Source organism: Myxine glutinosa, chromosome 1 (genome assembly GCF_964187855.1).
Source record: "Myxine glutinosa chromosome 1, kmMyxGlut1.1, whole genome shotgun sequence".
Classification (NCBI taxonomy): Eukaryota; Metazoa; Chordata; class Myxini; order Myxiniformes; family Myxinidae; genus Myxine; species Myxine glutinosa.
The window spans coordinates 201,603,994-201,619,287 of record NC_136261.1 but is presented as its reverse complement, the minus strand read 5'-3'; the positions used below and the strand labels follow the sequence as shown (position 1 = coordinate 201,619,287).

Sequence of the window (15,294 nt, the reverse complement as noted above, 5' to 3'; positions counted from 1 at the left end):
CAGACAGACAAACAATCAAACACACACATAGACAAGCGGACACAAATGCAATATCATCTCCTCTGGTGAGGGTAACAATCATTAATGAAAATCTTGTTTTGTTAGACAAGGAATAAATTTTTGAGCCGACAAATGAAATAGTTTGTGGGCAGAATCCTTTCATTCCAGTATTTATTTGGTTTATAGACTGTTGCAAAGGAATCTATGGTAAAAATTGATGAGAATAATGGATACTTCCTTGTTTTAAACACTAAATAAAACACAAAACTAGCAAAATTTACATAAGTTACGTTTGCGCCATGTCACTAATAATCTAACTGAGCATTCTCGACAGTTTCATTTTCAATCATCTCCATTGTTGGCACAACCACCATTGCAGGAACACAATTCAGTGCATATCAACTTTTCTGAGAAGCACTTGCAATTCCCTGAACATCGCACCCTGCAGTGACATCGAATCAATTCTGTACAACTTTTTGCTGCCTCTGCACGAGTCCTCCACAGTGGTCTCCAGGCAATCCTTACTGGATCATGGACCCAACCCCAATCAGCTGGACTAGGAAGGTTGTGATGGGCTATAAGTGATTGCGTCCAGATGTGGCCTGCATGCTTCACATGCTGAAGTATTATGGTGCTTGACATATATCACTAGTTACTTGCATCATCAAAGAGCTGCACTCGCAAGTCTTTTTGATACGATACAATCACAAATCTCTCAATGTCTTGTACAGATTCTTCTGTTATGTCATCTGGCTGGCGTAACAACGTGATGAATGCATCTGTGACTGCTGGATATGCCTGCCACATTTACCTCGCCGTTTTCTTCCCATTACCAAGAAAACGGGATGTTCTGTCACATGCACTGATTGCATTCAACAACGGTAATGCCCTGCATTTCATAGCACCAGGGCTTCTTGCAATGTGATGCACAGGGATACATATATCATATGAACTGCTTTCCAGTCATATGTAACAAACAATTATTTGAGGTTGGCAATCTGAAAATAGAAGGTAACTGCTAAGACTACCACATCTGTCGACAGTCCTTAATAACACCCTTCTGTTATCGTCTTTCACACAGTGGACAGCATGCAATATCACACAGGTGTCAGCTTCATCTCGAGCGCAAGGACAGATTGAGGGATCTTCATCCTGGACAGGGGAGGACAAGACCCTTTGCCATGTGTGCTGTAGAGAGAGAGCTGCTTCCCCTCATAATCTAAGGATTCTATAACTTGATCGGTCAAAAAACAATACCACTCTGTTTTGTTCTCATCAACTCGAAGGAAACTGTGCCACTTAGTAGGCATGGGTGTGTTAGCAGTCACCTTTTGTCTCCTCCTTTTGTACACCGCTCCTTTCCTATGCCATCTCCAGGCATTGCAAATCGTCATTGCCGGGCACCAAAGGGGGCTCGGCAGTGACGCACGCTGAAAGAGAGTACTCAGTTTTCACTCTGGTTTCTTGTTTTCTTGTTTGTTTGTCCGGACGATATCTCAGCCATCCTTTAAGCTAGGAAGCTGAGATTTCGGCACAATAGTGAGCAAGTCCTTTGTCAAAAACGGTATTTTTTTTTTGATTAATCAATAAATTGAGGAGTTATTTAATTATTAGCGATTAATTAAGTACTTATTTAGTTAATTAAATTTCCTTTCTCTTCTGACCATTAACTCAGGCACCTTTTGAGTTAGGAAGCTGATATTTGGACATGCCAATGACCAGGTGATTTGCCTGCAAAGGCTATTTTTGATTTATCAATTAATCAATTAATCGATTAATTATTTAATTATTCGATTAATGACAAAAAAAAAATTTTTGTTAAAGTTGCAGATTCTGATGAAATAGTGGTAGTTTATGTGTTCTCTGACCAAATTGATTAATAATTTAATTTTTTTATGATTATTATTTATTTATTTTCATTATTAATCATTTATTTATTTTCTTTCTCATTTGGCCAATATCTCAGGCACCTTTTGAGCTGGGAAGCTAATATTTGGACATGAGTGACCAAGTGATGTGGCTATCAAGGATATTTTTGATTTATTGATTAATCATTTCATCTATTAATTATTTATTGATTAATCGATTAATTATTTATTGAGTAATCAATTAATTATTTAATTTTTTATAAATGACTTATTTAATTAAATTTCTAACAGATACATCTTCGGATGAAGCACAAGTGGTTTTGTTATGGTATTAGCCAATTGATTAAGAAAATATTTTGTGATAATCTTTTATTGATTTTAATTATACAATTAATCAATCAATTAGATGTACATCTCTCCCTCCCAATGCAGCCTCTATGAGCTCCACTGCGGTATTGCCGGGCGCCGGAGGCGCCCCGGCAATGCCGCGCTGTAGGATATTTAATTATTTGGCATGGGGGCGGTGTACTTTGAATGTATGTGTACTTGTTTCCTCTTCTTTCTCTTGTGCCTTTCTTTTAAATGTCTTTTCTATAGACATCCCATATGATATCTAGCCACTGGCAAGTACGACAAGAATGGCTACGTATAGAATGAATATGTCCTTTAGCATAGTCTGCAAATGTTTTACAAACCTTAAGTCGGAGGAGCTGTACCACAGCTGGACCATCTAGAACTGTAGCATCAACATCGGAAGCGGTAGAACACAGATCCCAATTATCATGGGATAATGTCAGACTTTGTCCCTGCCCTAAGCTGCCCTTTCTGAGAGATGGATGGTGGGTATGCACCGTTTTCATGTGCAAATAACTTCTTCCTATCTCCTTACCACAGCTGTGCGGTGATATACATCTCTGCAAAGAGTGTATTGTCCACTTTCAAGCAATCAAGCAACCAAGCAAAGACTGCTGGAGTGTAACAGGCTTAGTTTCCAGGTTTGTAAAAGTGGGCAGTTTGTTTTTCGAAATAGCATGTCAGTCAGTCATCAGCTTATTTATTTTGTTGCATACTCACTCGTCAGTGAATTTTTGTAACTTTTTTTCTCTCCTTTTTGTGCTGTTTTGAGGGCCTGACCTATGTCTTCATTCAGTTAAGAATCAATCCTTTAATTAATCCTTTGTGCCAAGAGTGCTAGAATCTTCTAGAAATTAGTTCTTTCTGTTTCACCATTTTGTTCACATCTGCATGGAACTGACTCTGTATTGCTGCATTTTGTTCATGGTGCTTTGTGGCACCTGGCTAGTACTGCCTCTTTCTCACATTCTTCAGGAAATGTTTTCATTGAACTGAAAGTTCCTGTCGAAAATATATCGAACAATTTTGGCTGTTCTAATAAGATGAACTGCATACTGTCCTCATTAGCTTTACATGCTTGAAAGAGAGTTTTCTCCAACATCGCATTCAAATACAAGACATACATCTCTTCCTTTGGTAACTCTTCCTTTCAGAACGAAGCCCTGGTGCAGAAATCAGCAGTCTGTTTATCAATCGTGTTGAACGAACGTTTATGTTTTGATCAAACTGGCAAAGTCTGGTGTTATAAAAGCTCTGCGAGGTCTTTTTGTGAGAGCTAGTTAAAACTGCGAGCTAGTTAAAATATGGTAACATCATATGCCCTTGATTCATAAATCTTCATCTTCATATATATACAGAATAGAATTGGGAGGGACATGCCCCGACTGTAGGGGTGCGTACTGGCGTAGCTTGGAGAGAGAGCGGCTGGCAAAGAGGCGAATGGGGCCTATCTTCTTTAATTAATGCAACGCAGATTCAACTATTGGGAACAGAGCCTTAACTAAACACAGAACAGGGAAATAACTGAAAGTTCCTATGGTGTCCTATGTGTTTGCTTGTGGACTAACTAGGGGTGCGACCTTATTAAATGAAGAGAATTATTTACAAGAATTATTTACAAGTGAGGGGTTCTAAAACCGCAACAATATATATAAATAAACAAAAAAACAAAAGCAGACTAACCCAATCCCAATGAGATGACGCTGACGTCATGTGCATAAATTATACCAAAACGTCATAGTCTTGCAAGATGTATGTTCATGGGCACCTGTTGAAACTTTTCAAACGTCTTCAGATTTTGACAATAGCGTCATGTAATAGGATCAGTGTGCTTTTTTTTTTGGTTAAATGTAATATTCCTGACTGCAAACCTCCTGACTGGTGATCAGCAGGGCAGAGACAAAGTGTTCGTGTGGCAGGCGACACTTGTTGCTAACAGCTCGTGCAGCAACTGCTGTGGGTGGTGAGACTCGATCTGTGTATATGTAGAAGTGGGTTAAATAATGATCGTCATTCCTGTCCAATCAGGAAAGCAGGACTTATGGAACCATGTGATTACTATATTCACGTGGGCAAAGGCTTTTCATTAAGGGAGCATTGAATGGGCTTTTAACCGTATGTGAACTTCCTGTTGACGAGCACAAAGCGCTCGATATCGGCTAGTAACAAATTCAAGGTTAGCCAGGTCTGGTTCACGTTATCTTTTTGGCATGCTTGTGTGCAACTTTGGTGAGAAAGTGTGGGCTGAACAGCATTCCTATCCTGAGTGAATTTTGCCAACATATTGTGCTTTGCATAATTGTGACGGCTTTACAACCATCTCTTCAGAGATCTGCAAGGGTTACGTACAAGTTATTTCTTTATGTAGCTGCTAATCTCTCCATGTACACGAAACTCTGAATAAATTCCTCTGTATCAGTCTGACGTCTGTTGGTGACCCATTCCAGTGCGAGTGGCCTCTCCACAAGTTGGTGCAGCGACTGCAGGGCTTGCCCGGAGGACGGAAGGACCACTGGGCGGTTGGGCAAACCACCTTGGCCTGCCACAGTAACGAGGTGAGATCTTTCTCAGGGGAGCGAGGTGTTTTGCCACCACCACCTCGGTGATCCTGCCTCTGCCCGACTTCGGCGCAAGTCAGAATCTAAAAGGTAAAAAGGGAATGGACTGTGCGGAGAAATTTGTTGGAGGTCAAGGGTTTGGCCAAGGTTAAGAGTTAGAGGCTCTGATATAAGGGTGCAAGGAATCCTCCGAGTGCAATTAGTAATAGGACGGACAAGAAAGAAGCCCTCCAAAGTAGACAAGAAAACTACTAATTTGCAGGAAGCCCAGAGGGGGGAAATAAGGAGCAAGAATGGGGAGTGGTGGGGGAAAGCTTACCTCTCCCGAAGCGAGGAACCCGGCTGAATTAATGTTTAAAACATGTGGACCGATAGCAACTAAGGATATGGAATTGAGGAATGCATGGACGAAAAAGTCTAAACGAAGTAAGTTAGTGTTCCCGGTGGAAGGAACATACAACCGTGGTGTTATCGAAAACCTACATAAGGTATTGGGGGGGAAATTTAAAAGTCAACAAACTAAGTCCAAAGTGGACTGGCAAGCATTTGGCCTGTGAGCTGAGGAATGCCTACGCCAGGAGGAAACATCTGTAAAGGCCAGTCTGCAGGGAAGCTTACGGACCGCGGCGAATACCATAGGAGAATTTAAAGAAATGATGCCCGCATTACGGGCAGCTGTAACTACAGCAGCGGGAAATGAAACCCAAAAGAATGAGGAGATGCAGGCTGAGTGCCTGACGAGGCCCTGTGGAGGTAGCATCCCAAAGGGACCTGGATATGGGGGGGGGGGGGGGGGTAAGGGGGTGGGGGGGAGGGAATCCGTATCGAACATTGACCGTGGAGTTAAGAGGACTTACGACGGATCAAGGGAAGACGCGCAAAACTGTGCTTCCCATGAAAGAAATCAAGCCGGCGAAATCAGGCCGATCCAGAGGGTGACCAGCGCAATTTGTATCCAGGCCATGGACGGCGGCAGAACTGGACACAATGAAAAACACATTGCGAGGATCTCTCGAGATGCCCGAGGAACCGACGGAAAAATTGACCGACTATATAAACATTCAAATGGCCGCACATAATGATGTAGGCCTGTTGTGGAGAACATTATTGCCTAGAAAGGCGTGGAGGACGGCCAGGATAGCCGCCCTGTGGCCTGATGACCAGCTAGCAGAGGAAACCATTGTCCAATTTGACGCCAGAGTGGCAAATCTTATGCGGGAAATCCGAGCGGCCGTGGGAAATAGATTATGTGAAAACACAAGCATGTACACAGAATAAACGAGGAAGATATAGAAGAATATAGTGACCGACAGACGAGTGGTGGCGCAGCATGGAGGAATCGATCCGGCTCCAGACCCACTGCTGGTTAACGTTTTCGTGGAAGAGCTGTTACCAAAGGTAAAGAAACATTAAACTCCTACATCTACGATGGGAGGCAATGCCTTTGGAGCAATTGTTGGCCACGGCCATGCAAATTTATTTGTCCCATGCTAACGCTCGAGATGTTAAGGAGGAAAAATTATTTGCAATGATGGAACAGAACTTGAGACGGGGTGGTAGATGAGAACCCAAGAATCATTGGTGGGAAGCACAGCCCTCCGCTCCGCCGATGGGGGGAGATGATGACGATAATGGCGAAGACATTCCAGGATGGCCATCCTCAATAGGAGGGTGGAGAAGCCAGTGGCCTCAAGGACCCCAGCAAAATAAATGTACAGACAAATGTATAGACGCAAAGCATCAGACAGACAATAGACCGGCAGGTTGTTTCCTGATCTTATAATAAAGAGAAAGTTTCAATGTACCTGTGTCAAAGGGCATATTTGTACTCTGAAGTGCACGATTTAATGATACGGCCTAGACTACAAAAACAAACAGAAGAAAAAAAACGGAAATCTGGTACTATTTAAAAAAATAATAATAATAAAAAAAAATCGCATTCCCAATTCATGCTCCACACAAAATTCTAGCATTTCCTCCCCTGGCTCATTTCACATACCAAGTCTGTGCTTTCCTGCCATTCCTGGTGTTAAAATGGGGGGTAGTACACCTTGCCCAAGGGTGGCCCATGGGATAACAAATTAAAAGAGCACCTCCTTTGAAAAGGATTGCTGCCTTTATCCAATTAAGCCCTTAACCTTTGGGTTAAAAAAACAAAACAACTTGAACCACAAAGGTGAGAGAATAAGGTGATTAATAACCAGCTCTGAACAGCGACTACTATCAAATGTGGTTTTGCTTGCATGTTTACGATGAAACAGTGAATAAGTGGAATAGCTAATATGTGGAATAAGGATTAGAAATGAACAGTGCAAAGCTCGACATGGAAGTCTCTATACTCCCTGTGTATTAATAACCTCAGTCAGGTAAGCCAAAATCAAAAAATGATCCAAACTGTGACATCGCATACAAATGAGATTTGTTTTGCTTCAAATGGTAGTTGGACATGTGTACTTGCAAAATCCAACAGGTGCCACTCTGGCACCCTTGGGAATTTTTTTTTCTCGATGTCACACCCTTTCCCCCTACCCTACCCTACCACAGGAGAATAAGGCTAAACCTGTAACTCTGTTCATACTAGTCAAGTTTGTTATCAAGTTAAATTGAAGGTTTTAACCTGTACAATGCGATACTGTCAATTTATTGTTGTGTGGTGTATGTTCCCACTTCAAAACATATCGTATAATAATAATAATCATCATAGGGGCAATACCCCCGGGCACGCACCTGGTAGAATAAAGCAGTATACTACACTGATTAAAGGTATTTTAAACCATATCATGGCATTTTTAACCAATTTCAATGGCTGCTCGAACACAGGGCAGCATGTAAAATCATATTAACGTAATCATAAGACTTTAAACCCCAAAAAATAACGATTTTGGGGGGCAACTCAACCCCCCCGCACCCCCCCTAGACTACCTGAGACCTCGATTTTTTTTAATGCTGTGAACAAACTTTAGTCACAACATAACAAATATAATTTGTGCCAAGTTTGGTCACAATCCCATGAGCGGTTTCAGAGAAGAAGTTGCAAGTGATTTACGGACGGACTGACGGACGACACGCATAACTTTCCCCGGAACTTCATTCCAGGTGAGCGAATAATAACAAGCATTCTGAGTATTGCGCTGCAATACATGTCCCCTACCAAAGTTCAAAGTGCCATAACTTTGTCAAAAATGATCGAATATGCAAATTTATGCACGGTTGATGCTGGTTTTCAAACTTGATCTGAGGTATGCTGGGACACGTGTGTCACGCCTCACCTCGTTGATAAGCCCGCAAGGTCGCTCCGTGGAGCAGCCTGTACATATTGCACTGTGTGAATTATATAATGACCAACTCACGGTCTGAGGTACTAGCGATTCAAGAGATATCCATTTTTATTTTTTTTTCGTTTAATTAACGATATCTGCCAAACCACGTGCCCTATCGCAAATTCCAAAAGGACATTTTAGTAGACTGACATGCTGAACAGATCTGTGAAATTTCCCCTCGATTGGATCAAAAATGAGGGATTAGCTCGGTTTTAAAGGTTCATGCTTAAAAACGTCATAACTGAAACCATGTGATGCATGACGTCATGCTCAATGACCTTTTTGTTCGTCATGGGTATGCGATTCTGCCTGCAAAGTTTGGCCTCGATCTCTTCAGCCGTTGCAGAGAAAAAGGGGTTTTCGTGTTTTCGCGAAAAACAATATGGCGGCCGAACCACGTGATCTGTGACGTCATAATTACCATTAAAATATTCTACAGACCGAGTCCCCCCTACGGTGAAAATTTTATCTCAATCGGTCCTATTATTGCAGAGAAAATCCTTTTTAAAGGAAATTAAAACTTTAAATGGCACCGAGTTAAGGATCATCAGAATTATCAGAATTCCCAAAGTTCAAAGTGCCATAACTTTGTCAAAAATGATCGAAGCGTCGTGAAGTTCGAACTTGATCTGTAACTTATCATGAGGAAACCATGTACCAAGTTTGAAATCATTAGCATTAAGCGTTTAAAAAAAGAAGTCCGGAAAACTGTTCTTTGCGTGACGGACTGACGGACGGAGGGAGGGACGGAGTGCAAACCTATAGTCCCCTTCGGTGTACACCGGTAGGGGACTAATAAGCAGTATTCGTCTCACATTTTGTCACATTGTGTAACAATCAAGTGCTTTCTCGATTGATAAATAGTAATTAAATATTCCTAATTTTTAGTTCCATGTGTGAAGAAGTTGAGAAGAGCAGCAGTACAGAATGGCATTCATCATCTGATTGTTTTTCAATACCAGAAAGATGGCCCAGTAATCAGAGGTGGACCAGCCAGGGTAAAGAAAATAATTTCTTCAAGCATGCCAGGAAAGATGTCCTGCATTTGGAACAATGATGTAGACTGGAAGAAGATCCAAACCTGAAAATTATTTTCCACAATATCTGGGTCCCAAAGTACAACTCATTTTCACATATTGAGTGATAGTTGAAACAAATTGGGTCAGTGATACCCCAACTGAGTCACCACCGCAAAGGAAAGTCAAGACTGAACACCCTTTGTTCGACTTTCAGAAACATAGTCTCATATGTGGACATGATTGTATTCCAAAGGACCCAAAACAGATCGTTGGAGGTTGTCGGATGCTAGGCCGGTGATCAAGAAAGCAAGTGTAAGGTCCAAAACTAACGTGCACACAACCAAGCCGAGGCTCAGCCAAAACAAATCTAAAGAAGCTGATGTTCTAGGTCCACCACCTTTTGGATGGTTATGAGGAATAGATCTGTGTAATATGTAAGGCAAATCTTGAACGGTTTTTGAAATACTGTATTGCGTAAACAAACCAAGTTACCAAGGTAGTTACCATGGCAAAATAATTCAGCCAATCACAGCCATGATATAATCAGGTTGAGATAACGTCATGAGAAATAGATATCTGCAAAACAAAAGCGAAATGGTCAACGGTTTTTGAAACACAGCGTACACAAAAGTACAAGGACAAATGATCGGTCGGTCGGTTGTCATTGTAATGCCCCCTGTCTCGACCTTGTGGAGGGTGGTGGGGACAAATGGACAAAACAGATCCCAGCAAGTGTGGATAAAAAGATATGGGAAGGAATTCACAATACAATGATCTGCACAATGCTTCAGTGCAAAAGGGAACTTCTATAATTTACAACAATGCCAAATTAGGATCCTTTTCCTTGTGCAATGCACAGGATTAAGAGCAATAAATGATATTTTTGACCATATGCAATTATGATCATTACAGCAACAGCTATTTAATATATAAATTAAAAAAAACCCAACTATCTGCTTTAATCCTTTTCAAAGCATATTCTCTATCAAAAAAGGAATTGTGAAATGAAAAGGCAGGAGATACGCACATGGTGTCCAATCATACAGTTTTGAAATGAATAAGCAAAATTGCTTTAAAATAAAGTTTCAATGTTGGCTGAAAATAGGCGAGGGTAACAAGATGAACAAAAGAACAAATGTCACAATAAAGCCCATTCCAGCTCAGTCAAATCTTTTCAGATCTTATCATAGTCGAGGCCAATCAGTCATCTGAAAGGAGAGAACGACTGATGGCAGAGATGAGCAAGCTTCAACTCCCAAGAATTTTCCACTCACTTGTTGAATGATATAGATGGCATAGTGAAGCTGTTGTCGCTGTAGGATGGGGTGCAGGTGGTACAGCAGAAGAGCGAGGTGCAGTTCACGATTCCGATGCGGGATAACAACAGCACAGCTGTGCCGCGCCCTGCACCTCGGGGGACTGTGCCGACCGCCAAGCAGCACCCAGGGATTTCGGCGTGAAATGATGGAAAGGTTCACTGGGCCGGACAACTGCACCGAGATGGGTCCCACTGAAACAACACAAAACACAAAAGAGATCAACATTGGCCAAGCGAATCTGTCATGAAAACAGAGGAAAATCGAATCACTGACACTGGCAACTCACCGAGCAAGGGGGACACGACCGGGCAAGGTGACAAGAAAACCGGGTCTCTCATCGATTTGCCACCCATGCTCTCAAGCCCAGCGCTTAGGTTTGTGTATACGTCCACAGGATGAGAATAGTCGAAGGGGCCATCCTCCTCCGAAGTAAACAAGGCAGCCAAGAATCGACGGGCTCGGCCTCCTTGCTCGCTGGCCAAAAGTAGGAGTGTGCAGGCAAGCTGCAGACTGGCTAATGCCAGGAGGATGGCAGGATGCCAGCGAGGCATTTTGATAGCGAGGCCTACATCACCAACACAGCAAAGAAAATGAACCAGCCAGAGTCAAGTATTACATTGCACGGAAACAGAGATTGAAAACAACGGGTGAAGATAGCACGGGAAGATATAAAATCAAATTCATGGTTGGGTATGTAATGCAAATTGAACAAAACAAAAATGACATCCACAAGGTTCATACATTTCCCTCACCAGTAATAGGATAAGAACGTGAATGAAGATTTACCTTTATGCTATATGCAAATACAGTCCCAGTCGACAAACTCATTCACTCTCAATGATTAAATTCTTCTATTGAACCCTGTTTATTGATACTTATTTCGGAACTTTGAATCTTGGTTCCCCACACCATAAGCCAAGGGTTGAAGCCAGCAGGTTAACCCATTTGGCGTAAAGGTTTTTCTTCTTCTTCTTTTGTCGACTTATTTTTCTTTGTTTTGAGTGTCTGTACGTAAATAAATTACATTCCATCTTTTCTTGTTCCACACACAGCTTTTCACATGGGAGCTGCTGCACTCAGCAATGATAAAATTATAGAAAGAAGCAGCTAAAAGTTTACAGCCATGCCACCTCTCTGAACTTGCCATGACATGATGAAAACTGAAGAAAATGCCTTTCATATTAAATTTCTCAACTGAAACATTTTTGAGATGACCATCAATTAAGAACTCCAAAGAAAAGTAGGATTGGAAGGATACAAGGAAGTAATATAAAGGCTGGAAATAAAAAGCGAAACAAAGGAAAGGGGATGATTGTATGCAGTGGAGTTGAATCCAAAAGACAATACAGGGCTGAATCCAAATCGACCATTCTCATAGGACACAGCCAGATGGTAACACTTTGCACTACATGGCATCTAACCACAGGGTGGACCCCCCTTTGACTAGTTGGCTCACGGTCATGCACACAAGGATCGGAATACTTTGGATGGCGTCATACAGCTTTAAAACAGCTGTTCACCACCATCTCTTATCTTCCCCCATCCATAACCTTGATCTTTTCTACCCCCACTAATTCACCCCAGATCCACCTTGTTTGAAATTCCAACTTATTTCCTGGAAATCCTGGCAGTGTCCATATGTTTATACCTCTCCCACCCCCCCCCCCCCTTCACATGCCTCCCCCCCTTCACATGCCTCCCCCCCTTCACATGCCTCCCCCCCAAAGCCCTCTCCCTCCCACAGATCTCTCGATGTCTCCATGTCTCTCGGTCCCTGCTCTCAAATGTTGTGTTTGTGTCCTTCCCCCCTCTCTCCCCATCTTGTCTACCGCTCCCGATGTTATTTGTTTTATGTGTCTGTTTGTCTTTCTGTGTGATTAATGTTCGCTCTTTCACGAGCCTCGATCTTGTATACAAAAAAAAAAAAAAAAAAAAAAAAAAATACACTCTGCTCTTCCAATGGAAACTACAGTTTGTCGCTACTACACAGAGTCCAAATCTGTCTGTATGTACTCATGTGTGTATGTGTGTGTGTATGTATGTATGTGTATGTGCGTATATACACTACTGGTCAAAAGTTTTAGAACACCTCAATTTTTCCAGTTTTTTATTGAAATTTACGCAGTTTACTGTCCAGTGAATAACTTGAAATGGTACAAAGGTAAGCAGTAAAGTGCTCGAGGTTTAAAAAAAGTTTAGGTTAGCAAAAACGGGAAAATAATGCAAATTGCACAGTTATATTGTAAAAAAAAGGCCTTCTTCAGGGAACAAGTAATGGGTTAACAACTTACAGCTGTTCTGCAGCAATGTAAGTAAATTAAGCCTTGAAAGTTGATGCAAACAATTCCTACAGGTGTCCCAACCTCTGCTGATTACTTGATTACAAACCCCCTGTCTGTATAAAAGCAGCATTGGAACAGACTATTATTAAACACCATGAAGCATTATTTGGACAATATTGCACTGCAGGAAGTAGTACATTGGAAACTGGAGGAAACTCTGACAGAAAGAGGTCTGGCAGACCCAAAGCCACAATTGAATCAGAAGACAAGTTTCTGCGAGTCAACAGCTTGCGTGCTAGGCGGGTCACAGGACAACAGCTTCAAGCACAGCTTAACACTGGGCGAAGTAAGCAAGTCGAAGTTTCAACTGTGAAGAGAAGACTTCGATCTGCAGGTTCGACAGGTCGAGTGGCAGTAAGAAAGCCATTGCTAAGATGGCAAAATAAGAAAAAAAGGCTTGCCTGGACCATGAAGCACCGCCAGTGGACTACTGAAGACTGGAAGAAGGTCTTATGGACAGATGAATCAAACTTTGAAATCTTCGGTTCATCACGCAGGGTTTTTGTATGTCGTCGAGTCGGCAAAAGGATGGTTCCTCAGTGTTTCACACCAACTGTCAAACATGGAGGAGGAAGCGTGACGGTCTGGGGCTCTTTTGCTGGATCCAGAGTCAGCGACTTGCACAGAGTGACTGGTACCCTGAACCAAAAGGGCCACCACAGCATTTTGCAGCGCAATGCAATACCCTCTGGTATACGCCAAATTGGCCAGGGGTTCAACCTACAGCAAGATAATGACCCTAAACACACCTCCAGGCTATGACAAAACTACCTTCGAGGAAAAGATCAAGACGGTAGGCTTCAAATCATGGAATGGCCAGCACAGTCTCCAGACTTAAACACCATTGAGCTGTTTTGGGATGAACTGGACAGAAGGGTGAAATCAAAGCAAACTCCAAGTGCAACACATTTGTGGGAACTTCTGCAACAGTGTTGGGAAGAACTTCCCGAACAATATTTGATTTCCATTGTAGAAAGAATGCCACGCGTGTGTTCGGCAGTTATATCTGCAAAAGGTGGCTACTTTGCAGTCAAAAATTTAAATTAAATTTTGTTAAACAAAATGAATCTACGACTTCTTTTTATCTCCAATTGTTTATTTGTTCTGTGCTTAATTTCAGAGTACATCGAGACATTAAGCTGCGTAAATTTCAATAAAAACTGGAAAAGATTGAGGTGTTCTAAAACTTTTGACGGGGAGTGTGTATGTTTTTCAGTATATATATATATATATATATATATATATATATATATATATATATATATATATATATACAGTGGAACCTTGACTTACGAGTGCCCCAACTTACGAGTTTTTCGAGATACGAGCCGTCGCTCGGGCGGTTTATTGCTTTGAGATGCGAGCCGAGATCCGAGTTACGAGCTTTCGCCACCCGGTCACGTGGTTATCTTGCCGTGCAAGTACAGTATCTCTGTCGTATAGCGCTGCATTTTTGTTTTCGCATGTTGGTTATTTTGAGTTTTGCCGCCAGGTGGGTTCTGGTGACGTGGTTATCTTGCCGTGCACGTACAGTATCTCTGTCGTATAGCGCTGCATTTTTGTTTTCGCATGTTGGTTATTTTGAGTTTTGCCGCCAGGTGGGTTCCGGTCACGTGGTTATCTTGCCGTGGCACGTACAGTATCTCTGTCGTATAGCGCTGCATTTTTGTTTTCGCATGTTGGTTATTTTGAGTTTTGCCGCCAGGTGGGTTCTGGTCACGTGGTTATCTTGCCGTGCACGTACAGTATCTCTGTCGTATAGCGCTGCATTTTTGTTTTCGCATTTTGGTTATTTTGGAAAATTTCATGTTCATGTCGAACATTTCATGTTCATGTTCATGTTTTCATGTTCATGCCATGCCAGGCCACAACTTGTTCAGAGTGCCGGCGATAGCTCGCCTTCTCTTTGTGGAAAACACGGTGAGATCCTTAACATCCAACAACTAATGGGACGCAAACGGGGCGCCCAGTTTAGCGGTACACACATTGATGAATCACCCTGCCTGTGATTCACCCATGACAGGTTATAGCTGGGTCGGGATTCAAACCCAGGCTGGACAGTTTAGACTTTAGAGTCAAGTGTGCGTACCTCCAGTCCAGGCCATCCTGCCAACTTGTATGCTGCATACAGGTGAAATATAAAGCGCGAGATATTTTTTATATATACTGTATATTTTTTTAAAAATTGGTGTGGTTTTTGGCGGGCTGGAACGGATTAATAGCATTTCAATGCATTTCAATGGGGAAATTTGATTTGAGATACGAGCAATTTGAGTTACGAGCTCGGTCACAGAACGAATTAAACTCGTAAGTCAAGGTTCCACTGTACATACATATACATCACCCTATTTTCAGTACACTGCAGGACAAAGAAACCCTTCAACTCACGTTGGAGGTATTGCCCAATGATAAGTGTGGATGGGTGGTGATTATATATATATATATATATATATATATATATATATATATATATATATATTGTTGCGAATATGGAATTTGGCCTCCATATCCGCT

At 41.9% G+C, this 15,294-nt stretch overlaps 2 protein-coding genes across 5 annotated transcripts in view; both read right to left on the bottom strand.

Moving 5' to 3' along the window:
• The window catches only part of LOC137433556 (tetratricopeptide repeat protein 1), a 207,290-nt gene extending 194,027 nt beyond the window's left edge, over positions 1 to 13,263 (bottom strand). For both annotated transcript variants that reach the window (XM_078782514.1, XM_078782507.1), the window contains exon 1: positions 13,253 to 13,263. The gene's annotated coding sequence lies outside the window, so the exon portion shown is untranslated. The remainder of the gene's footprint in view (positions 1 to 13,252) is intronic.
• Positions 1 to 15,294, bottom strand: part of B4GALT3 (beta-1,4-galactosyltransferase 3) — a 53,977-nt gene that overhangs the window by 2,416 nt on the left and 36,267 nt on the right. For all 3 annotated transcript variants that reach the window (XM_078782481.1, XM_078782490.1, XM_078782495.1), the window contains 2 exons: positions 10,725 to 11,003; positions 10,394 to 10,629 (listed from right to left, as the gene is read on the bottom strand). In XM_078782481.1, coding sequence (XP_078638607.1) covers positions 10,394 to 10,629; positions 10,725 to 10,989 — 501 coding nt within the window. In that variant the 5' untranslated portion in view covers positions 10,990 to 11,003. The remainder of the gene's footprint in view (positions 1 to 10,393; positions 10,630 to 10,724; positions 11,004 to 15,294) is intronic.